Source organism: Ictidomys tridecemlineatus, chromosome 2 (assembly GCF_052094955.1).
Source record: "Ictidomys tridecemlineatus isolate mIctTri1 chromosome 2, mIctTri1.hap1, whole genome shotgun sequence".
Lineage (NCBI taxonomy): Eukaryota > Metazoa > Chordata > Mammalia > Rodentia > Sciuridae > Ictidomys > Ictidomys tridecemlineatus.
This window is the reverse complement of record NC_135478.1, coordinates 60,117,004-60,144,087: the sequence shown is the minus strand read 5'-3', so window position 1 is coordinate 60,144,087 and position 27,084 is coordinate 60,117,004. Positions and strand designations below refer to the sequence as shown.

Sequence of the window (27,084 nt, the reverse complement as noted above, 5' to 3'; positions counted from 1 at the left end):
TGCGTTCTATACTGTTATCAATGAATATCTTGTATATGCAATGTTTTTCTTCATTATTCTGAAAAAAATGTGTTCATCTATAAGACTCAGTCTATTTAGTCCTGCATGATTATCATCTCCTTGTCATAAAGTGTTGCCCCCCCCATTGGGGTTCCTTAGCATTTCAGCCACTGTTCAACTGAATATCTACAAGCTGACTTGTAAATTACTCCTTCCCCTGTCTACCCTTTTGGCTCCTGGACTTAAGGAGATCACTTTTACATCCCCTTAGCATCAACAGTTTATTTGAACCCACAATTATTATGTTCCCTGTGAGAATAGAGTAAAATGGTGCCAGGGATAGTGGCATTTCTGGAGCTAGGACTCAGCAGAGACTAAAGGAGTAAGGTTACCAGCCAGAGGCAGAAAGTGGGGAGAGCTTAAAAGGCTGTAGCTAGACATAGAGTCAAGCATTAAATGAGTCAGTATTTGAAAATATAGGAACTGGTGAGGAGCAATGCCAGAGCATAGTGAAGGCAAGGGAAGGGATAAAGTGTTAGGCTGAACTCATGAAAGATTTCTGGGTAATTTTAAAAGCTGGCCTTTCACCGTATACAGAGGTTCATGGCACACTTTCATTGTAGCTAGATAGCTCCAAATGCTGGGGGCAGGATGAGTGTGGAGAGGATATGCATGAGCAAAAATAAATAAGAAGGCAGCAGAAATTCCAAATAGAGGAAGGGTGACAAAACCACCCACACATTCATGCTTTTGGATGCAACTCTGACAGAGTACTTGCCAATGTTGCAAAGTTATTGGGTTAAATCATTGAGTACACACAAGAGTGACAAAACAACCCACACATTCCTGCTGAATCAACATGGAGCTGTGTTCCATGGGTTAGCTTTGATAAAGAATATTATAGCTTTTGGGTTTCTGTGTTTGCTGTGTTTTGTTGTTGTTGATGTTGAGTACAGCAACATGACTGAAATATACTGAAGGAAAATATCCACTATTAGTTTAATTAAACATTTAGTTAAGTTTTCAAATGTGTGATTATATTTCCACTTACCATAAATATAATAGGGAATGTACACCTATCAAGTAAAAGTGATTGAGGGAATGGAGATATTTAATCAGAGGAGCAAAAGAGAAACTTTGGGGCATAAATATATAAAATGAAGAAAATAATTTATATGCAGGTGTGTTTAATATAGCCTATCACAATCATTTAATCAATATTATTACAGGTATGCATCCTGTTCCTCTATTTGTCCTACAATATAATAAGTCCAAAGTTGTGATAGCAGTCAAGTGCAAAGTATAATTCACTTCCATTGAAAAAAGTTCTCTAAACTGATCAGCTTAGATATGTACTTATTAAAATTATCTATTTTTTCATACCCATGCAGGACAGTGGTGTATCTTCTTTTACTATATCCTCTGGTCTGACCCACTGAAATTTTCTAGATCCACTCATTTGAGAAGACATAGAGACTGTATCTAATAAATAATGTTTAATAAGCATAAAATATTAAAATATAGTAATCCAAAGGGGAAAATTGAACTGAAATGCCAAAGAATTATCAGATATAAATAACCTTTTATATTTCAAATTCATTGGCATATATACCAAGAATAATAGCATTGATATACAATAAATTAACCTACAAAGTCTGGTTTGGTATATCCTCTTAGACTTTCAAGGATTTTCATGAAATATCTGTCCTATCAGAATTTTAGCCATCTAGAGATGTGGCAGAGTAATTGAGTGTATTCCTAGCATGCCCAAAGCCATGGTTTCAGTAAAGAAAAAAAAATTAACTATCTTTTAAAATATCCAGTGTTTCTTAAATACTAATTTTCTCTTCTCAACTACTGATATCAATACTTCCCTATTCTTGGTAGTTATGGAGCAAAGAAATACACAGTGGCTGGTTGCCCCAGTTCTAAGAATTTTCCCCACTTAAAATTATCTCTAGACCTGTAATTCTCACTTTGGTTTGAAGGCAGATATACTGAAACCAGCTGAAATGCAATCTCTGAGTCTTCTTATTACCTTCAAAATTACCTAATTTTGTTCCCTCCCCATTACCCTTCTCTTTGCTTTTCCAAAGCAGTCTCTATATCTGTGGTGTTGATTTTTTAAAAAATTTGTTGTTTATTTTTCCACAACTTTTTCTGCCCAATCAGAAACTCTGTCTTATACAATTTCGAGGGACTGGGTTTTGGTTTAGTGGTAGAGTGCTTGACTAGCACATATAAAGTACTGGGTTTGATCCTCAGAACCACATAAAATAAAGGTATTGTGTCCATTTACAGCTAAAAATATCTTAAAACTTGATCTGGTTATGCCCTGAACTAAGACACAATGGCTTTTTATTTAGATTTTCTAAAGGGCAGTTTGTTCCTTTTCCGTTTCCAGAATGTGTTTTGTGGATCAAGGAGCATTGGAAACATCTTTGAATGTATTCACAATGTAGAACCAAAGACCTGCTAAGTCAGAACATACATTTTGTACATTGGCCCCACCCCAACATATGATTCACTAAAATTTGAGAATTCTTGTGCATGCTTAATCTTCTACAAATTTCTCTAACTTAACTTGCCTATTTGATGTTTCTTTTTGCTTTGTTATTTTGTTATTGGTACTGGGGATTGAACCCAGGGGTACCTAACTACTGGGCTACATTCCATTCCTTTTAATATTTTATTTAGCGACAGGCTTTTGCTGAATTTTTTTGAGGGCCTCATTAAGTTACTCAGCTGGCATTGGATTCAAAATTCTCCATTTGTAGCCTCCAGAGCTTCTGGGAATGTAGGCGTGCACCATGTGCCTGTCCATTTAATTTGCCTATTTAAAATTCTCCCTATCTTGTCCTCCAAATTGTAGGTGTATTAGAAGTCATTATCTTTCCAGGGAACATTTTATCAGGCCATGATCAATGTTCACCTGCTTCTTTTTCCTTTCCTTTTTTTTTTTTGTTGTCTTTAGTCTTTTCTCATTCTTCATTCCCACTTCTTCCCTACCCCCTTACTTATTTCTCAACTTTCCTCTAATCTAAGCAGGTCTGGAAATGGACCTAATAATTCAGCTCCTCTAGGGCCCCTCCAACTTACCCTGTGCTTGCAACTTGATAAGATACACTAATTCAATCTCCTTACTACTTATTATTTTCATTTCTTCCAGTATTAAATCATACTAGTGCGCATGTTTTAAATAAGCATTATATCCAATGATTTTATAATGAGTGGCTCTTACCTTCTGTATGTCCACTTACACCATCTTTTGCTCTTTGATGTGCTTCACCAAATAAATGACCAACATTACTCTGAGGAAGAATCTGAGAGATACTCTGAAAAATTAATAACACTAATGAGTTGTATGAAGATTTCCTAATTCCTATTCTAAAGAGACACCTAATTTTACAGATTTGAAATAAATTTGGACTTAACTAGAGAAGTACACATTGGAAATTGAAATATTTTATATCAGAGTGTCATGTATCCTCTGCAAATCAGCCAAATATTATATTCATTTGTCTACTAACTCTATTAAACCAGGATAGGAAGACAATAGAAAACTACCAACATGGGGGCTGGGGTTGTGGCTCAGTGGCAGAGGGCTTGCCATGCATGTTTGAGGCACTGGTTTCATTTCTCATCACTGCATATACATGAGTCAAACAAAGGTCCATAAACAACAACAAAAAATGATAATAAAAGAAAACTAACTGATGTGCATATTTTCTATCAGGAAGTAACTTCATTATACCTAACATTACTCATATTTTACCACTAAAAACAAGAAGACCCTCCACCATATATAACATATATAATATATAATATGTATAATTTATGCAAGTTGTATATATACATATGATGCTACACATCACTAAACTTTAACAAATTCTAATTATAAGCTTTTAGTGCTGAACTAAGGGGCTTTGTTATAGAGACTGAATTATGTCACATCAAGTAGAAAAAAAACCATGCTCCCACTTTCTTATTCAGGTAAGCAGGGGCTTACAGAAATCTAAATTTCTTTTGACGAATCTTTTACTGATAAAAAATCTAGTTTAATGATAAACTTGTTTTGTAAAGGTTTTCTTTTTTTTTAATATATGATGGTAGAGTATGCATCAGTTTCCACTCAAGAATAAAACTATAAAATATTATACTATGGTAAAAAGCGTGTATGTAGATGCATACAGTGGTAACTGATTGCACCCTGAATTTGAGACACATCAACTGATGTGTGACTATATAAACATTGGTAAGGGGCAAGCAGTGAAGTGAAACTACAGAGAGCCAATGAACAGATAAAATTCAGAAATATATATTTTTAGAGTAATAAAAGAGTTCATAAAATATTTTATCTGCAACAGTTGTCAGAGGAAAACTGTCTAGGTGGAAGCTCTTCTCTGGTAGGCGCACACAATCTATAATCTCAAGAAAATCATATTTTAAATTCCAGTAATGAGTTTCATCCAGTTGGATTCTGCCTGAGATGTCAATGGAGGACAGGTGCACTGCAGATTCTTAGCAGAATTATGAGTGCCTACTCAAGAAACTTCTTCACTTGGGTGTCCCTTTTCTAGACTTTCTTGATGGGAGATTAGAAACTCTGCATTTATGTTCTTATATTTCCAGTACCCAACAATGACATGAATTTGGTAGGTCAGGAAGCATCCAAAACACAAGTCAGTCTCTATCAGATATACTAATTGAGACACAGATCTGTAGGGTGCTCTGGAAAGCTGTAGTCATGGCTACATGGCCAGCCAAGGGATAGAAATTGAGGTGAGTTTCAATTAAATGTGCCTGTAGGAACTATGTGACAGTGTGTGTCAGGATTGATTCTGGTAGAAATGTTCCTGCTACAATCTCCAGAGGGGAGAGCTGATCTCCCAAGTCAGGCCATCTCAGTATGCTCAGAGGCATGTGAAGGAAGAATCACCACTTCTTCAACTGAAGCAATTATAGTCACTTCCTTGGTGATTCACCAAGGGGGTACCCCCTTTAGAAATGTCCCATTGCTGCAACTCTATTTTTGAGATATCAGAATCTCTTGCATGTTTAATCTCCAAGACACAGGGACTAACTCTCTTTATTTGAATTGTAGATACCCACACTTTTGGTTCAGATTAACAGAGATGTGTTGAAAAATCTGAGCAGAAGGAAGTATGATGTGCTGTTTTGCCACCTTATGGAATGAAGGGCAGTGGGGACATCTCCATGTTAAAACTGGTGTTTAGAGATTAGTAACAGGAAAGAAGATGAGTTGTGTGTGATTTTCTGGGGTAGAATATTTTGGGGAGTGCTTGAAAAGGTCTTGTGAAAAGCTTGTTTCCTGCATCTCCCATAACCAAGCACAGATCCTGCATGCAGTCCACCTCTACCATGCTTAGAGAAAATGAAACCAAAAACCACAGAGACTTGGAGTCTTGCATGACCCTGAGCACACTAAAAGAAGTTGGGAATTAGGGTTTTCAGCACAGACAGACTCACATGGTTTATGTGTGAGAGTTTTGTTGATAGCTCCTACTATAGCCAGAGTCCAATCCTCAGGTCCACAAAAACCAATATTGTGAATGATTTACCTCTTCATATGAAAATGGTCCTATAGCACTTCCTGGTAGGCATGGGTGAAAATTTTCCACATCCAAGACTCCACAATCAGTACTGGCCTGTTTGGGCTAGAATTGAGAAGAAACTAGTACAACTGTAGGTACTCCCCAGAAACACCCCCAAAATGGTTAATCTTTAAACTAGAAGTTGGGAAAGAAACTGTCTATATTTGGTTTACATCAGATAAGGAAATCATATATTTTTCTTGGCATTGCATCTTTAAGTGGCTTTTCTTATCATTTGTTTTTCATTTTCTAGCTTACATGATCTTTTAACTTTCTTTGTACTTGTTTTCTTATTTTTCATTGGTATTTGCACTATTTTTCTTCTTCATTTTTTCCTTATTCTCCATTTTTCTATTTCACCACTTTTTTCTATATATTTTAGTATTAATTTTAGAATCACTAACACATACATTTTGGGCATTATTTTTTATTACCACTTCTGCATTGGTTTCTGGAGTTGTAGAGACAATTTTTAAAAGTTTTTGTTTTGGTCATAAATCAACATGTGTTTAGCTCCTAACTTTTTGATATTAATGATGGCTATTATTTTCTCTTAAAGTGCTTTGTGTTAGTGGTCCTAGCACTTCTGTCAATGAGTTGGGACTTTGAAAATAGATCATACATTCTGTTCAGGGAATATCTGAAGAGAAATCTACTCAATAAAATGATCCACATCTAAGAGGGGAATAGAAACCTATTTGAACACCTGCACAAAACTCTGCATGTTAAACAGGAGACATGAGAGAAAAAGACAGTAAGACACTACACAAAGTGATTAATTTCCCAATAATTTAATCCACATACATTGATGTGTAGAATGTGCTGAGCAAAGGATTCAAACAATTTATTATGAAAATAGTTCAAGGAACTAAAGGATTAAAACATGAATTAATGAAGGCAATCCAGGTTTTGATAGAACATCTTCACAATAAGAGTTTCTGGAAAAAAAAGGAGAGAATTCAAGCTCCCATTCACCTGCCTCTCGCAGACAAACCGCTGTGACTCAACACTAAATGATCCCACTGAAACAACTGGTCAGCCGTTGTGAACCTGCGGAGGTTAATACCAACCAATCCTTCATAGGCACTGGCCACAGGATTGAGACGGGGCTTGGGAGAGCCAGTCAGGGCCCACCTGTTGCATGGGTCACCTGGCAAAGGGAACAAACTGACACAATTTGCATAGGATACCACCATGACAGAGAACTGACATCACCAGAATGAGGCGGAGGAGATAACTTCATTAAAACCAGCGGTGAAAGTGACATCTTCCCTTCCCTTCTAATACCTTTCCTCCCAAGCATCAAATAAATTCATAGGAGTAAACAGTAACTCAGCAGTCAAACAGAACAAGAAGTAACATGAGCAGCATGAAAAAGCAAGGAAGAAAAGGAGTACAAATAATGCAGGAAAGCCTAAATATTCAGAAGGACCTAAAGGCATCAGAAAAATGGCCAAATAAAGAACTCAAGGAATACCTTAGACTGATGGAATGAAATCTTAAAAAGGATATGAGACAGCAAATTCAAACAGTGAAAGAACACATTGAAAATGAATTACAGAAACAGATAAAAGAAGCAAATAAGCATCTTTATCAGGAAATAGAGATTATTAAAAATTCAAACAATAATTCTAGAAATGAAGGAAACTATAAACCAAATTAAAAACTCAAAGGAGAGTATCACTAACAGAGTGGAGCAAGTAGAAGCCAGGATGTCAGATAATGAAGACAAAATATATCATCTTGAAAAGAGTCTAGCCAACTCAGAAAGGCTGGTAAAAATCACAAGAAAAACATCCAAGAGATATGGGATAACATAAAAAAAAACAAACTTAAGAGTCATCAGGATAGAAGAAGGTATAGAGGTTCAAACTAAGGGAATGAGCAACGTTCTGAATGAAATAATTATAGAAAACTTTCCAGAAATAAAAAAAAAAACGGATATACAAACTGACCATGCATACAGGAAACCGAGCATACAAAATCACAGTAGACCAATGCCAAGACACATTGTTATGAAGATATCCAATATATAGAACAAAGAGAAAATATTAAAAGCTACAAGAGAAAGGAGGCAGATTACATTCAGGGGTAAACCAATAAGGTTAACAACGGATTTTTCATCACAGACGCTGAAAGTGAGAAGATCCTGGAACAATGTATTTTAAACACTGAAAGACAATGGATGCCAACCAAGAATTTTGTATCCAGCAAAATTAAGCTTCAGGTATGACAAAAAAATAAAAATCTTTCATGATAAACAAACGTTAAAATAATTTGCAGCCAGAAAACCAGCATTGCAAAGTGTCTTGAGCAAAACACTACACGAGGAAGAAATGAAAAACAATAACCAAAACCAACTATGGGAAGTACCTCAGTAAAGACAGAGGGTGGGGGGAAATCTAATCATGGAGAAAAAAATAAATTAAAAAAAATGATAAATAATCAAACATGGCTGGCAGTACAAACCATATATCAATAGTAACTCTAAACGTTAATGGCTTAAACTCTCCAATAAAGCGACATAGGCTAGTAACATGGATTAAAAAAACAAATCCAACAATATGCTGCCTCCAGGAGACACATCTGATTGGAAAAGACATACATAGGCTGAAGGTGAAAGGTTGGGAAAAAATATACCACTCACACAGTCCACATAAGCAAGCAGGTGTGGCCATCCTCATATCAAATAAAATTGACTTCAAGACTAAGTTAATCAAAAGGGATAAGGAAGGACATTATATACTGTTAAAAGGAACCATTCACTAACAAGACATAACTATTATCAATATTTATACACCAAATAATGGTGCTACAACATTCATAAAACAAACTCTCCTCAAGTTCAAGAAACAAATAGACCACAACACAATAATTATGGGTGACTTTAACACACCTCTAACACCATTTGACAGATCCTCCAAACAAAAGTTGAATATGAAAACTATAGAACTCAATATCACAATCAATAGCCTATACTTAACTGACATATATAGAATATATCAACCATCATCAAGTGGATATACTTTTTTCTCAGTAGCACATGGATCCTTCTCAAAAATAGACCATATATTATGCCATAGGGCAACCCTCAGTAAATATAAAGGGGTGGAGATAATACCATACATTTTATCTGATCATAATGGAATAAAACTGGAAATCAATGATAAAAGAAGAAAGGAAAAATCCTACATCACATGGAAAATGAACAATATGTTACTGAATGATCAATGGGTTACAGAAGACATAAAGGAGGAAATAAAAAATTCTTAGAAATAAATGAAAATACAGACACAACATATCGGAACCTAAGGGACACAATGAAAGCAGTTTTAAGAGGGAAATTCATCACTTGGAGGTCATCCCTCAAAAAAAAAGAAAAAAAACAACAAATAAATGAGCTCACACTTCATCTCAAAGCCCTAGAAAAGGAAGAGCAAAACAAGAACAAATGTAGCAGAAGGTAAGAAATAATTAAAATCAGAGTTGAAATCAACAAAATTGAAACAAAAGAAACTATTGAAAAAAAAGACAAAACTAAAAGTTGGTTCTTCGAAAAAATAAATAAGATCGACAAACCCTTAGCCATGCTAAACAAGAAAAGAAGAGAGAGAACTCAAATTACTAACATATGGGATGAAAAAGGCAATATCACAACAGATGCTACAGAAATACAGAAGACAACAAGAAATTATTTTGAAAACCTATATTCCAATAAAATAGAAGATAGTGAAGACATTGATAAATTTCTATTTTTTGCCATTAATTTTTTTTAATTTTCATTTTTTTATTGATTGTTCAAAACATTACAGAGCTTTTGATATATCATCTTTCATACATTTGACTCAATTGGGTTTTGAACTCCCCAAATACAAATTGCAGACTCACTTCTATTACATACTCACATTTTTACATAATGGCATATTAGTGACTGTTGTATTCTGCTACCTTTCCTATCCCCTACTATCCCCCCTCCCTTCCCCTTCCCTCCTATCTTCCCTCTCTACCTCCTCTGTTGTTGTTCAATTCTCTCCCTTTTCCCCCCAACCCCCTTGCCCCTCATAATCTCTTATAAGTTTGTGTATCACTGAAGGTCTCCTACCATTTCCATATGCTTTCCCTTCTCTCTCCATTTCTCTCCCCCCATTCATCTTAGTTTACTGTTAGTCTTTTTCTCATGCTCTTCCTTCCTGTTCTATTCTTAGTGGTTCTCTTTATATCAAAGAAGACATTTGACATTTGTTTTTTAGGGATTGGCTAGCTTCACTTAGCATAATCTGCTCTAATGCCATCCATTTCCCTGCAAATTCCATGATTTTGTCATTTTTAGTGCAGAGTAATACTCCATTGTGTATAGCTGCCACATTTTTTTTATCCACTCATCTATTGAAGGGCATCTAGGTTGGTTCCACAGTCTAGCTATTGTGAATTGTGCTGCTATAATCATTGATGTGACCCAGATTGAGTCAGGAGGATACACACAATTTGAACAGACCAATATCAATGGATGAAATAGAAGAAGCGTTCAAAAGACTACCAACCAAGAAAAGCCCAGGACTGCATGGATATACAGCGGAGTTTTACAAAACCTTTAAAGAAGAATTAATATGAATACTTTTCAAGTTATTCCAGGAAATAGAAAAAGAGAGAGCTCTTCCAAATTCATTCTATGAGGCCAACATCACCCTGATCCTGAAACCAGACAAAGACACTTCAAAGAAAGAAAACTACAGACCAATATCTCTAATAAACCTAGATGCAAAAATGCTCAATAAAATTCTGGCGAATTGGATACAAAAACACATCAAAAAAATTGTGCAACATGATCAAGTAGGATTCATCCCTGGGATGCAAGGTTGGTTGAATATGCAGAAATCAATAAATGTTATTCACCACATCAATAGACTCAAAGATAAGAACCATATGATCATCTCAATAGACGCAGAATAACTTTATGTTCAAAACATTAGAAAAACTAGGGATAACAGGAATTTACCTCAACATTGTAAAAGCTATCTATGCTAAGCCTCAGGCTAGCATCATTCTGAATGGAGAAAAATTCAAGGCATTCCCTCTAAAATCTGGAACAAGACAGGGATGCCCTCTATCACCACTTCTATTTAATATAATTCTCAAAAAACTGGCCAGAGAAATTAGAGAGATGAAAGAAATTAAAGGCATAAAAATTGGAAAAGAAGAACTTATATTATCACTATTTGCAGATGACATGATTCTATACCTACAAGACACAAAAGGGTCTACAAAGAAACGACTAGAACTAATAAATGAATTCAGCAAAGTGGCAGGATATAAAATCAACATTCATAAATCAAAGGCATTCCTGTATATCAGTGACATATCTTCTGAAATGTAAATAAGGAAAACCACCCCATTCACAATATCCTCAAAAAAAATAATAAATTACTTGGGAATCAACCTATCAAAAGACATGAAAGATTTATACAATGAAAACCACAGAACCCTAAAGAGAGAAATAGAAGATCTTAGAAGATGGAAAAATATACCCTGTTCATGGATAGGCAGAACTAACATCATCAAAATGGTGCTATTACCAAAAGTTCTCTATAGGTCTAATGCAATTCCAATCAAAATCTCAATGGCATTTCTTGTAGAAATAGATAAAGCAATCTTGAAATTCATATGGAAAAATAAAGACCCAGAATAGCAAAAGAAAATCTAAGCAGGAAGTGTGAATCAGGCAGCATAGCGATTCCAGATTTCAAACTATACTACAGAGAAATAGAAACAAAAACAGCATGATATTGGTATCAAAACAGGTGGGTGGAACAATGGTACAGAATAGAGGACACAGAGACTAATCCACAAAGTTACAACTATATTATATTTGATAAAGGGGTTAAAAGCATGCAATGGAGGAAGGATAGCATGTTAAACAAATGGTGTTGGGAAAACTGGAAATCCATATGCAACAAAATGAAACTGAATCCCCTTCTGTCGCCATGCACAAAAGTTAACTCAAAATGGATCAAGGAGCTTGATATCAAACAGAGACTCTGTGTCTGATAGAAGAAAAAGTTGGCTACGATCTACATATTGTGGGTTTGGCCTCCAAATTCCTTAATAGGATACCCATAGCTAAAGAGTTAATAACAAGAATCAACAAATGGGACTTACTTAAACAAAAAAGTTTTTTTTTTCCTGCAAGAGAAACAATAAGAGAGGTAAATAGGGAGCCTACATCACGGGAACAAATTTTTAGTCCTCACACTTCAGATAGAGCCATAATATCCAGAGTATACAAAGAACTCAAAAAATTAAACAAGAATATAACAAATAACCCAATCAACAAATGGGCCAAGGACCTGAACAGACATTTCTCAGAGGAGGACATACAATCAATCAACAAGTACATGAAAAAATGCTCACCACCTCTAGCAGAGAAACGCAAATCAAAACCATCCTAAGATACCATCTCATACCAGTAAGATTGGCAGCCATTGTGAAGTCAAACAACAAGGAGTGCTGGCGAGGATGTGAGGAAAAGGGTACACTTGTACATTGCTGGTGGGACTGCAAATTGGTGCGGCCAATATGGAAAGCAGTATGGAGATTCCTGGGAAAGCTGAGAATGGAACCACCATTTGACCCAGCTATTGCCCTTCTCGGACTATTCCCTGAAGACCTTAAATGAATCTACTACAGGGATACTGCCACATCAATGTTCATAGCAGCACAATTCACAATAGCTAGACTGTGGAACCAACCCAGATGCCCTTCAATAGATGAATGGATAAAAAAATGTGGCATTTATACACAATGGAGTATTACTCTGCACTAAAAATGACAAAATCATGGAATTTGCAGGAAAATGTATGGCATTAGAGCAGATTATGCTAAATGAAGCTAGCCAATCCTTAAGAAACAAATGCCAAATGTCTTCTTTGATATAATGAGAGCAACTATGAACAGAGCAGGGAGGAAGAGCAGGAGAAAAAGATTAACATTAAACAGAGACATGAGGTGGGAGGGAAAGGGAGAGAAAAGGGAAATTGCATGGAACTGGAAGGAGACCCTCATTGTTATACAAAATTACATATAAGAGGTTGTGAGGGGAATGGGAAAAAATAAGGAGAGAAATGAATTACAGTAGATGGGGTAGAGAGAGAAGATGGGAGGGGAGGGGAGGGGGGATAGTAGAGGATAGGAAAGGTAGCAGAATACAATATTACTAATATGGCATTATGTAAAAATGTAGATGTGTAACCAATGTGATTCTGCAATCTGTATTTGGGGTAAAAATGGGAATTCATAACCCTCTTGAATCTAATGTATGAAATATGATATGTCAAGAGGTTTGTAATGTTTTAAACAACCAATAAAAAAATTTTAAAAAAGGAGAAAATTTGAAAATAATACATTTGTTATTAGAAGTACTGCCAATATACTACATCAGATAGATGAAAGAATGTTAAGGCTTGAAGACAAGGTGGATGATGTAGAACTTTCCTACAGTAATAAAAAGGAAAGACTTTTAAAAGAATATACAAGCATTTTACGACCACTTTAAAAGATCAACTGAGACTAAGCTCTTGAAGGAAGGAGTGTATATACAAACTGAAGGCATAGAAAAATTATTCAGTGAACTAGCACCAGAAACATACCCTTATTTGTGAAAATAATATGTACATCAGTCACAGAAAGCATTTAGAAAGCCAAATAGATATGGCCGAAAAAGAAACTGTCCACATTATATTTTGGTTAAAATTCCAAATTTTAGAGCTAAGAATGGTTTTTACAAATTCAAGAGAGAAGTACCAAGTCATTGATAAATGGTAATGTACCTGGATAACTCTAAGTGCCTTTATGTATATTAATGATGCACTAATTAAAACAACTACAAATAAATACAAAAAAAAATCAGTAGAGAAGAAAGATAACAGAGGTAGGCAAGAAGGGAGAGTACTGGGGATCAAACTGGAAAAGTGTATACCAATCTTGTATGATTATTTCAAAATTAACCCCAATATTATATATGAAATAATTATCTAATTAAGAAAAAGAAGTAAACAGTGAGTAAAACTATAGAAACTGCATGAACACTTGAAGAATGAATAATACAATTGCATAATCAAAGGGTCACTGATGAAATCGGGGGTGGGGTGGGGAAGTTTTAAATAAACATCAGACCCATGTGAGAATCAAAACACAATATGGGATATAGTAAAAACAGTTCTTTTTTTTTTTGTTCTTTGGTTTTTTCTTTTCTTTTATTGAGACATTGTGTGTGTATATGTATATAAAATAATGGGATTCAGTATAACAAATACAGAAATGCACATAATATATTTTGATAAATCTTACTACCCAGTACTTTTTCTTTCCCTCCCCATGTCTCTCCCCTAATGTACCAAAAGCAGTTGTATGAGGGAAGTTTATAGCAATGGCTACCTCCATTTAGAAATCTGAGATATTTCAAATTTAAAACCTCATGATGCATCCCAAGGTCTAAGAAAAACATCAGCAAATTAATTCTAAAACCAATACAAAAAAAGAATTAATAAATTTCACAGCCAAATTTATAAAGTAGAAAGTTAAATTTAAAAAACCAACATAGTACTAATGAAACAAATGGTTGTTGAAAAGGTAAATAAGATTAATAAACCCTTAGCAAAGGTAAATAAAAAATAAAGAGAGAGAGAAGGAAGATACAAATGAATAAATCTAGAAACAAAAACAGAAATATAACAACAGATACCACTGAAATCCAGAGGATCTCTAGAGAGTGGAAAACTAGTATTTCAATGCATAGGAAAATCTAGATTATATTAAAGACTCAAATTGCAATACATGAAAAAAATCTAGAAGATATTGATGAAATATGTCCTAAAATTTTTGAATCAAAAGGATAGAGAAAAACAAATAGCTCAATACCAAGCAATTAATTTGAAGCAATAATAGAAGCCTCCAAGGCCAGAGGTGAATGCATTGCTAAATTTTATCAGATATTTAATGAAGAACTGATATTAATCCCCCCATTACATGTAAGAGCAAAGGAAAGATGCTTTCAAAGCAATTCTGTAAAGTATTACCCTGATTGGAAAAGTGAATATGGACAGAACAAGGAAAAAACTAGAGACCAATATCCTTGAGGAACAAAATATAAAAATTCTCATAAAAATCTTTGCAAACCATATTCAGCAGCACATTACAAAATAACATACAATGTCAGGCATGGTGGTATATGTCTATATTCTCAGAAAGGTAGGGTGTTATTTCAGGCCCACTGTAATTTCAAAGCCAGCCTGGGAAAATTAGTGAGACCTGTATCAAAGTGAACAATAAAAGGGGCTGGGGGTGTGACTCAGTGGTACTGTGGTCCTGGTTTGAGTCTCTAGTGTCATATACAAAAAAAAAGTACAAGCTGATTTTGCTCCAGGATAATTCAATAAATGCAAATCAATGGAACTAATACACCACATATAGAATCAAGGGCAAAACCAAATGATCATTTCATCAGCTGCAGGAAAAGCCTTTGACAAATTCAATGGCCCTTTATAATAAAGCTCTGAGGAACTAGAAAGAAGAGAAGTTTATAACAAGATAATAAATACCAAGTGTATCAAACGCAAAGCCAATAGTATAATGAAGAGGAACATTTTCTCTGAAATCATAAAAATACAAGGATGTTCATTGCCACCAACCTCACTAATCACAGTACTTAAAATTTTAGACAAGAGAAAGAAATAAAAGGGATTCAAATAGAAAACTTAAAATTGTTAAATTATTTTTATATGCAAATTATATAGTCCTATTCTTAGAAGACCACAAATGTCATAAGAATTCTACTTCCAATGAATAAGTTCATCAGAGTAAAATGATACAAAATAAATATATATAACAATAAATTGTCTATATACCAATAGCAAACCTGGATAGAATAAAGCAAGGGTAATAGGTCATTCAAATAGCTTTAAAAATAGATAGGAATAACCCTAGTTAAGGAAGTGAATGTCCTCTTCAAGAAAAATTACAAATTACTGAAAAAGAAACTAAAGAAGACAACTGGAAGTAGAAAGATCTCCTATGTTCATGGAAAGGCAGAATTAATATTGTGAAAATGGCCATATACCATAAGTGAATTATAGATTCCATGCATTCCCATTCAAATTCAAATGATATTGTTCACATAAATGTGGGGCAAATACAAAACAAATAAAACTACTCCTAAATTTATATGGAAGAAAAAAAAAACAAATGACTTAGACAAAGTGATGCTGATCATAAGAGCAATGATGGATACACCACAATGCCCAATTTCAAAATATAAAACAGAGCCACAGTAATAAAAACCATGGTCTTGGTGAGAAGGAAGACCCATGACCAATGAAATAGAAGAGAAGTCAGAGAGCCAAACCCATAGAAGTACATTCATGTGATTCTAGGCAAAGTTGCCAAAAATATATTTTGGAGAAAAGACAAAAGACATTTTAGAAATAGTGTTGGGAAAACTAGATATCCATATGTAAAAGAAAACTAGATGACTATTTTCTAACACTGTACAAGAGTTCATTCAAAAAGGACTAAAAACATATGTACCAGACTAGAAGGTTTACAACTGCTAGAAGAAAATATATTCAAAACACTTAAGTATGTAGGCAATGACTTCCTGAATAGAGATTCCTACAGCTCAGAAAATAATAGCAACAATGGATAAGAGGGAGTGCTTCAAACTGAAAAATTCCTGCATAGTAAGTGAAACATATTAACAGTATGAAGAGGTAGCCTCCAGAATTGGAGAAAAGCTTTGCCAGCTACTCTTCTGACAGAAGGTTAATATCCTGAAAATATTAACACAAACATCTTAACACCAGAAACACAAAAATCTTCTCAATCAATGAGCAAATTCACAGATGGTTCTCAAAATTAGAGATATAAATGGCCGACACTTTGGTTAAAAAATGCATAACATCTTTAGCAATCAGGGAAATGTAAATCAAAACAACATCAAACCTCCATTTTCCACCATTCAAAAAAGTAATCATCAAGAAAACAAAAAATAGTGGGAAAATTGAGGAGAAAATCTCTTATACGCTATTGGTAGAAATATAAATTACTATGGCCCTATGGAAATTTGTATGAAGGCTACTCAAAAAACTGAACATAAAACTACTTTATGATACAACTATACTACTCAGTACTTACAGGAAAATATTAAAGTCAGCTTACTTTAGAGATATACATATGCCCATCTTTACCATGACACCATTCAAAATAGGCAAGTTAAAGAATCAGGCTAGATGTTAACAAAAAAAAATGAATAAAAAATGTATTATATATACACAAGGAAGATTTTTACACATACAAAAAAACAAAACTAAATCCATTTTAGAAAAATGAATGACATAGGGAAGCCTAATGTTAAGTAATATAAACCAGACTCAGAAAACAAGTATTATATATTGCTCTCATATAGAAAACTAGAGGTAGAAATGTTCAACATGAAAATAGATGAATAATAAATTTTATCCATTAGCATACATAAAATTGGGAGTATGGATAAAGAAATGTTAAAGTTAGTATTGGGGGAGTATAATTGATCTATATGTATGTACAAACATGCCACCATAAAAATTTTGTGTAATTACTGTGTACAAATTTTTTAAAATTAACCATCTTTTTAAAATTTTCAGAACTTTATTTATTTTTTATTTATCATGTTCATTACCACTATTACTTGTTCTGTTTAGATTTATATTTTCTTTGAATAGCAGTTATATATATATATATATATATATATATATATATATATATATATAATTGATTTCTTTTTAGTTATATGTGACAGTAGAGTTCATTCTGATATAATTCAACAAGCACTAACCATCAATAAATTAAGTTTATATTAATTGATACTAAATATAAATTACTTGAAGGTTTAATAAGAACAGAAGTAAAGAAACTATTGATTTTTAAGTGTCTAAAATATGCCTCATTTATTTGTTTATTTTTCTATTCATTATAATCACAAAATTATTGTGATGGTAATCCCACACCCTGCCTCCTAGTCATTCAAGAATGTCAAGAGTAAAAAACAGACAAATATGACACATTGTTCAAATATCCAGCATGTACTTCCCCAAATATTCCTATGTTTGGACTAATATTGAGTTGCTACTCTTATTAATTTCAATATTTCTTATTTTAAGTATCAGCCATCTTGACTCTCTTATTCAATCTGGATACTTATCTTGCTCTTCATATGCATCCCCTTTTCTCAGCTTCATATTTATAAAGCTGTTCTTTTGGCTTCTTTTCTATTTCTTTCTTTCCATAAGGGCACACCAAAGAATTGTTTATTCCTGCCACATTCTGTCAATGTTAATTCACCTGTTGCTATCCTTGTTTTCTATTGTAATTTTGTAGTCTTATTTCTTTCTAGCATTTTTGTCATCATGGAAGATGATATGCAAAAAAAAAAGAAAGAATGAAAGAGGTTTTAAAAAATTACCTTTGATTCAGGTGATGAAAAGAAAGGACAATCATTCTTTATTCTGATTGCTTGCACAAGTGTTTCAACTACATCCTTCTTTTGACTGGCAGGGTTACTGTTGTCAGGTAAGTTTCCACTCTTTTGGTTCCCAGTGTCATATTTTACTTCTAACAATAAAAACAAAATAAATGATATACAAAAATTCTGTAATTTCAAGTCAATAAGCTGCACAACATCAGGCAGTCTTCAAATAGCTTACCATCCTTCATGGATTGTCTGGAAGCTTCAGTTAATTCTCCTCCTTCTTCTGGGATGTTCTAGGGAAAAAGAGATTAAGATATAATAAGAACCAAAGTTAAAAAATTAATTAATGTTCTCCATGACTGTAGGTACAATAGAATAAGCATGTTGATGCATACTCAAACTATAATTTTCTCACTTACTAAGCTATACCTTCTAATGAGGAAAGGATTATGAGCCATGACATAGAGATTTCCAAAATGTACTCCTCTTCAATTGATTTTTACACAAATACTGAAATCCATTATACTATTTTCTTAAGCTGAATGATGTAGGATAAAAATTGTAGCCATCTTTACTTAGAGTACTTTTGAAAAAGACTAACAATATGAGAAATTATATGTGATATTTTAATGTGTTTTTATGACATATTGGCATGAATTACCTCTTGTGGGGAAAGCTGTAAGATATGAGCTTTAAGAGTATCTATTAAAGAAGAGTGATTGGATACATAAACAGTATAAGTTTTATCTATCCTATGTGTCAAATAGCTCAAGATAAATGATTATTCAAATTTTTCTCCTTCCAAGGAAAAGAGGAATGACAAAAAAATCATGTGGGAGTGATATCAATGAATAAAAACCACACAGTGTTGTTATACAGAAACATTAACTCAATGACCAAACCACAGTGACAGAGATGGCACAATGAATAGACAATGAAGAGATGTTTTCTTCAAGGAAAATAGTATTAGAGTAAGTCATTTGTTTTAGAAAGGGGCATATCTTCTTTTTATTCCAGTAACTTCATATAATTGAGTTAACAAAACAATAAGATATAAAACAATAAAATATTTTTTAATAAACCAGGTGGTGCTGCAAATCATATCACCAGGTTTGCTTGACATAGGTAACAAGACAGTGGAAGAAGTCCTTTTTTTGCATTACAATTCTTAATACACCTTTATACTACAGTTTATCATCTCCTGGTTAGTATGTAAGTTAGTATATAAGGTATGTTGACACCAAATTTACATCTTCACATGTGTATTTGTATAATGAAAGATAAGTAAGAAGGATTCTTCCTTTATAGCACCAATTTGAGATAACTTACTCAAACTTTCACATACCATATATTAAAAGAGAATACAAACTTAAAGCATATTTTTGAATTCAATAAACTTAATTACTAGTTGTCTGATGCATATTACATTACTTAGGACATTTCAGCAAGTAGACATTTATTTTCTCCACATTTACTCATGTTCAATACTGTGTATAACACCAGCTTTTAGAAATGGTGCATTTCTCCAGGCCAAATGAGCTCAGTTAAGCTATGAATAATACCATAATAGCATTCTAAGTGGAACACACTATGATAGCTCTATATTAATTTCCTCCCAAATAAATATTACACACTTCTTTTTCACATAATATTTAGCTCTTAATCACTGAAATAAAATTAAAGTCATTTCAAAAACAAAATTTAAAATTTAAATTTTATTTTACTACTCCACGATTTTTACAAATATATTTCTAACCTGGAATAGTTCATAAATATAGTAGTGTTTTACAATGAATATTTAAGTAAATACAGAAACTAAAATTTGAAATTTCAGAATGTGACATAGAATTTAGATATTTTAAGAAATTATAATGGAAAAACAACAATTCTGAAACTAAAGTATTACTACAATTATTGAGAGTCTCTGCTTCCAGAACTGATTATTACTTTGCACACACCATCTATTCTTCAATTAGATGAAGAGTAAATTTTTAGAAAAGTTCATTACCTCATTTTTTTAGATTTGTATTGGTTCTTTTTAGTTATACATCACAATAGAAGTTATATACTAGCATATAATTATAAAATTATAGAATATAATTTGTTCTAATTCAGGACCTAGTACTTCCTTCTGTTCTACTAATCTTTCTGTTATTTACAGTAGTTTTTTTTTTAATTACTGTCACTTTTAGTGGAAAGACTCAGAAAGTATGGATATGTAAACACTTTTTAATACAAGTATTAAGATACAGATTCTAGACTTTTGGTTGCCACAATTCCCAATATTATTTTAGTATAAATACAGAGCCAAGCAGAGAAATAGAGAATAAAAATCTCTGAAAATGTTATGATAGTAAAACATTAACCAAGGGTTCAAATGAATAAAGAAAAGCTATGTGCAATGTATATTATACATTCCAAACTAAAAGCACCAGGGAAATTTCATGATTCTAGAAAAATTAATTTAGGCATTAAATTATTAAAGTATTATAAGTCTTGTTAAACTAAGAAAATTTTCATATAAAATGTCAGAAAAAATATAGCAGAATTTTCAGCATTAACATCTTAAAAACACAAAATTCAGAGCAAGAACATGAATTTTACAAAATATCCCTTTACCTTAATATGAGCTTCATAGTTGTTCTCAATCATTTCAAAGCAGGACTCACCTGGATGAGTTTTTTGGGTAGATCTTTAGAGCAAAAATGTACAACAACAATGGGTGAGTTATTTTATTTTAAAAATAAAGTCTGTTTAAAGTTTAGGTATAATTTATTAAATGGTGGTTCTTGATTGAAATAATTAAAATATGACCTCCATTTACAAAAAAAGCTCATATTCACTTCCTTCTGCCTCTACTGCTGTAAATCTATAAAATATTCAATGAATGTACTCTGAGTTCCAATTCAGAGTGATAGTCAATACAGCAGCAGAACCTGAGGATAATTTATACTTGCAAACTGCCAGTCTTGAAGGCTGAACTTAAACCCAAGTAATGGCTGACATTTTTTTTCCACCTGAACTGGAACAAATCTCTGATAACCCAAGACAAGGTAACAAGATGCGTAATTCCCTCTCTTGGATATCTATGAGTCAAATACTAAGGAAGAGGGCTTGAAAATGGCAGTCTTTGTTCTTCAGCATGGAAATCACCAATAGAAATACCGTATTTATTCCCTTTACCCACAAACAGAGCACAGAGTTCTCTGAAACTTAAAAAAATTGAAAGTTAAAAAGTGAATATATATGTTAATTAGAATACTTTTGTCAGAAAAATTGAAATAAATTATAAAATTAATTTTTCCTATATAGGTCCAACTTTATTCAGGTCCAAATAAACTAGCAAGCACTTTAAAACCTTTATAGGCACTCAGATGCTCAAGGGGAAAGACTACCATAAAAGCAGAGTCTTGGTGTTCATACCTCTGTTTCCCTAACCATTATGTAAGTGTCTTCCTTCCTCTGGGAATCCATTTCCCAGTACCTCATCTGCAGAACTCAGTGGCAGTCTCCAAACTTGAAATTTATATCCCATGAATATGCAGATTCCTGACACAAGGGTAAACTAAATGGAGTCTCAATGGCCTGTCTAAATACCTTACCAACTACTCAACTGAATCTTTGTAATGACTTTGCCTGTCAATCATTCCTGCACCCAATAGTACATGTACATTGTAAGAACACCAGCAAGTTGGAAAGAAAGTGAAGGTTAATGGACACCCACTTTGGGCCACAGATCCATATATTCCAACAAATTTTATCCATGTATTCTAACAAATTCACTAGTCTCTAATTCACTCTTGCATAACAAGGATGCAAACAAAAAAATACAAGCTATCAGAATCCTCTAAATATTGTATTAAAATGCCTTTAGAGAGAGCTTTTAATATTAATTCCTGTTTTGTGTGCCTCAAACAGATCATAAACCCCAAGATTTTAGACTGTTTTCTAAAACCCTTATTCCTATAAGATACAGTATTGTTACTCTTCAAAATAGTCCCTTTCTTCATTAATTAAATTTGATCCTCTATTACACTGGTCACTTAATAGTTCTAGTCTTGTCCTCTTTATTTGGGGTTCCTATAGTCAGTCCTCATTCTATTATGAAAAAAAATTCACCTTAAAAATTATAACCAGGGGCTGGGGATGTGGTTCAAGTGGTAGGCGCTCCCTGGCATGTGCATGACGCTGGATTTGATCCTCAGCACCACATAAAAATAAAATTAAAGATGTGGTGGTATACCAAAAACTGAAAAATAAGTATTAAAAAATTCTCTCTCTCTCTCTCTCTCTCTCTCCCTCTCTCAAGAAAAAATAATAACCAGTAAATGTACTGAGCTTAGAACTAAGGAACTGGAGTTCAAATATCATTGCTGTCATCATTTGTACCCACAAAAGCCCCTTTAATATTTTTAAATTTCAGGTTCATTCTCAAAATTATCATTTGGCCAGCATGTCAAATACATGTTGAAAGACTAGATGGTTGCTAAAATTCTTTAAAATTCTGAAATTCTCTGAATTTTCGAATATGTCAGCAGAAAAAGAAATAATATTCAATTCAATTGACAAAATAAAAACACAAATGGAAAAAAACAGAAAATACAAATAAAAATTAAATCAGAGATTATAGTAATAGAAAAAAAAGGATCAAAGTAAAAGTCTTCATAAAATGGATGGGATAGTAATTAAAGAGAAACTTATTGGAAAATCAGGAAGTAGAGAAATCAAAATGTCCTCTAAGTATTAATATAATTAATACAACATTGTCTAAACAATGTTATTCTTCACTTCCAGAAAAATCATTTTTCTATAGCACTTGTCTGATCTTGTTTATTAGAAAACCATGTGGCCATAGATCTGTGAGATTTTACATAAAAGATTTGTGTATTAAAAAAACAAACAAACCAAAAGAAAACTGGTTACCAGTAAACTTTCAAAGTCAGGACAAATTCTTTGACTATAACCCGGCTTCTCAGTTAAAACATAAATCAGAATTAACACATAATTGCCTTTAACTTTCTAAACTGATGATATAGAATTGATGATACATCTCGGTATCAATCTGTACATTGTGACAACACAATGGAGTTGTCAGCCAGGTAAGGCTACAGTCTAACCACAGGCCCAACACTTATTAAATAGGCAAATATGGGACAAATAGTCATCTCTATAAATGACTGCTGCTTTATTAGTAATTAACAGGTTATAATAGCACAGACACTTTCAAAGTGTTTGTAAGAAAACTTTAGGAAAAAAGTGTTAACTGAATGTGGTGTCTGTCCCAGAATAGAATACTCAACAAATCCTTATATCTTCACTCTCCACTTAGGGTTAGTAGATATTTTTCATTTAAAATCTATAAATTCATACCTTCTTAATGAGTCATCTTTAGAACTTTCTTTTACTATTAAAGAAAACAGTAAAATATATATTTAATCAAAAACAGAAATGTAAAATACTAAACGTTGATGACTGATGTTTTTATAAAAATTTATTTTTATAAAAAATATTTATAAAATATTCCTTTAGGCCCATACTTAGAGAAGTTTTAAAATTAACATTAATTATATTTCTGACAGGCAAGCAATGATTAACAACTCCTATGTCTCCTACTATGTACTTATCAAATGCAAGGAAGATACAAGAAAATTGCAAAAATTTGATAATTAAAAGTAAATAATTACCATAATCATAATCCTTACTAAAAGCTTCAAGATGAAAGAAAACCTTATCATTGTCACATAAAATAGCATAAAGATATCAGTATCAAACAAGGGGAGACATGATGGTTGATTAGCAGGAAGTGGCTTTTCTCACAGCTCCACCACATGGGACTCAGAGTGAGAAAACTGCTTCTCTGTGAGGTGGGTGATAAAAGCATGCCACTGGTACTCAATATTGGCCAGAGAGCCTTGAAAACTGGGGAATTTAGGGTGCATTAGACAAAGATGAAAAACAGAAATGGAGCTTAGGTTCTATGGGAGTTGGGTAAATCAGTACATAAGGACAGGAAAGACTGAAAAATGCTGCAGAGAAGGGGCTAGGGTTGTGGTTCAGTGGTAGAGTGTTTGTCTAGCATGCATGAAGCACTAGGTTCAATCCTCAGCACCACATAAAAATAAAATAAAAACACTGTGTCCACCTAAAACTAAAAAAGATAATGATAATAATAATAGTAGTAATAATAAAAAGAAGAAGAAGAAGAAGAAGAAGAAGAAGAAGAAGAAGAAGAAGAAGAAGAAGAAGAGTGCTACAGACAGTCTTGGAATGCAGAACCTTGGACCAGAGGGTCAAGCCTAACCTGGGCAGACTCAGAAGCTATTCTAATCAATAAACTGTGACATAAAAGTCACCCCTGGTCTACCTGCTATGTTTGGGGAGCTGAAGTTGGAGACATGTTTGAACATCTGCATTGCTGTGGCACCAACTCAGACTGGGAACTTAGAACCATGTGTTGGGGCTCAGTCCAATAAATAAATCTGGCAGACACCAGCCACAAGATATAAACTGAGCCTAGCAAATCAGGAGAATATCTGGTATGGAAATAAGTTTTCCTGGGGGTAATGCAAGTCAGATAAGCCAAAGAAAGCCTTCCTACTCTCTTCTCTTGATAGACCAATGCCTAAGACCAGTGGCAGTGGATTCAAAATCTGAATGAGCAGGAGTGATGGAGCTTGGTGCTTGGGAGCAGATCTCAGGAGGTCAGAAAGAATAGTATCTCTGAAAAAAAGAACTGGTGAAGAACTGGCTTTTCTGTGACATGAGTGTAGCTTTGGGGAGAAGAGTGGGGTATAGTCCTAGGGGTGCATTGATTTATTTATGCCCAGTAACTCTTCATGCAATGAAACACCTTGGGCAAAAACTAGACCTCATTGCCTCCCATGAGAACATCTTGTAGAACCCAGCATAACCTATGCCCTGGGGGTAGAGTTGACAGCACCTCTCACAGTTCTTCATACCATCCCATGGAGAATGAAAACTGAGAGATGGAAAGACACCCAAAACAGCAAGCACATACTCTCACTGACAATCTTATAGGTTTTTTTTCCTTTTTTAGTTTTTCAACGTGTATTGATGAATACATGGTAGACATTTATACAGTTGTACATGTACATATATTTTTCTGCTTTCTAATTTGTAGCATTCTTAAACATGATTATTTTTCCTTATTCTGTTTTTTTTTTTTTTTTTGAGGTTAGGCTTGACCCTCTGGTCAATTAGCATATTCTGTATTGACTTTATATTCTGTTTCAAAACTTTTATTTCCCTTTGTTTCTATTTCTCCTTTTTCTCTTATAAACAGTCAAATTCCATTGTTCTCTCTTTTCTCTATATTTTTACTTCTTTTTTTCTCCTTCTTCCTCATAAACAACACATCCTATATCAACTATGCATCTGCCCTATTCACACCTGGAAACTACAAATCGTTTTCTATCCTCACTGCACCTTTCCTCATAAGGAAGTTTATTTTTAATTTCTCCTAACACTAATTTGTTTATAAAACTCCACAGACACCACCACTAATGCTGAAACAACAATTAATACAGTTGAAGCCATCAGAAACATCTATTCTTTGATTTTATGAAAGATATAATTCATGGTTACTTACTGTCTTTACTGACAGAAATCAATACAGTTCTGTTTATTGTAACAACTTTATGTGAAAATAAAAATTAAGTACTCAATTTAGTTCTATATATTGTACACACAGTTGGTTGCAATTATTTGACTCCCCCTCCCCCAAATATCTGAGCCACAGGATATCTTCAAGATCACTAGAAATGCATGGACTAGAAGTTCTGTGGAGGCAGATTCATTTAGATATGAACAAGCAAGGGAACAAATCATTCCAAACAAACCAGAATGACTCAACAGCATATTCCACAAAAACCACAGTGAAGAGAACATCAGAGAAGGAATTTTGAAAGTTTATACTTCAACTGACCTATGAGATAAAAGATAATGTAAGGAGTAAAATCAGAGAAAACACAAGAAGTGAAAAATCACTTCAATAAGGAAATAGAAGTTCTAAAAAAATCAATCAGAAATTCTTCAAATGCATAAATAAATAAACCAAATTAAAAATTCAATACAAAGCATCACCAATAAACGAGGTGACTTGAAGGACAGATGTTTAGGTGATAAAGCAGTAGTACATAATCTTGAAAATAAAGTTCATCATGGAGAAAAGATGTTACCAGACCATGAACAAAATTTTCAAAAAATATGCGATAATATGAAAAGGCTAAATTTAAGATTAATTGGGGTAGATGAAGGCATTGAGTTTCAAACCAAAAAAATGAACAATCTATTAAATGAAATAAGAGAAAATTTCCAAAATCTTAAGAATGAAATAGAAAAGCAAACACAGGAGGTATATAGAACTCAAAATATATAAAATTGCAACAGGCCCACTTCTAGCCACATTATTATGAAAATGCCTAACAAACAGAGTAAATATAGAATTTTAAAACCTGCTAGAGAAAAATGATTGGTCACATTGAAAAGCAAGGAAAACCGATCCAGATGTCAACTAACTTATCAACCCAGACAGTAAAAGCTAGGTGGTGTTTGAATAATATGTACCAAGCTCTGGAAGAAAATGGATACCACACCAAGAATACCAAATTATGTCAGATTTAAATATGAGTTAAAAGTATCCATAAAAAAAATTTTAAAAAATCACAACTAGAAATCTGGCATTATAAAACATACTCAATAAAATATTTCACGAAGAAAAAATAAAATATTCAAATAAAAACAGAGTAAAACTACAACTAAAATAATAGTTAATCAAAGTAGAATCTAATTCAACTAGATAATTAGAAATAAATCAAAATAAAAGGAAATACAAATCATATCTCAATAATAACACTGAATGTTAATGGAATCAACTCATCAAAAGGTATACGCTGGCAGATTGAATTAAGAAACAAAACCCAACACTATGCTGTCTCTAAGAGACTAACCTCA

At 33.3% G+C, this 27,084-nt stretch overlaps 1 protein-coding gene across 1 annotated transcript in view; it reads right to left on the bottom strand.

The window, feature by feature from the left end:
- LOC144368099 (ankyrin repeat domain-containing protein 26-like) overlaps window positions 1-21,125 on the bottom strand; it is a 38,787-nt gene extending 17,662 nt beyond the window's left edge. Inside the window, exons 1-5 of the mRNA XM_078026614.1 lie at window positions 20,731-21,125; window positions 18,347-18,404; window positions 18,106-18,254; window positions 5,583-5,678; window positions 3,242-3,335 (exon numbers count right to left, since the gene is read on the bottom strand). Of these exons, the coding sequence (XP_077882740.1) occupies window positions 3,242-3,335; window positions 5,583-5,678; window positions 18,106-18,254; window positions 18,347-18,404; window positions 20,731-20,763 (430 nt within the window). The 5' untranslated portion in view covers window positions 20,764-21,125. The remainder of the gene's footprint in view (window positions 1-3,241; window positions 3,336-5,582; window positions 5,679-18,105; window positions 18,255-18,346; window positions 18,405-20,730) is intronic.
- Between the last annotated feature and the right edge of the window lie 5,959 nt (window positions 21,126-27,084).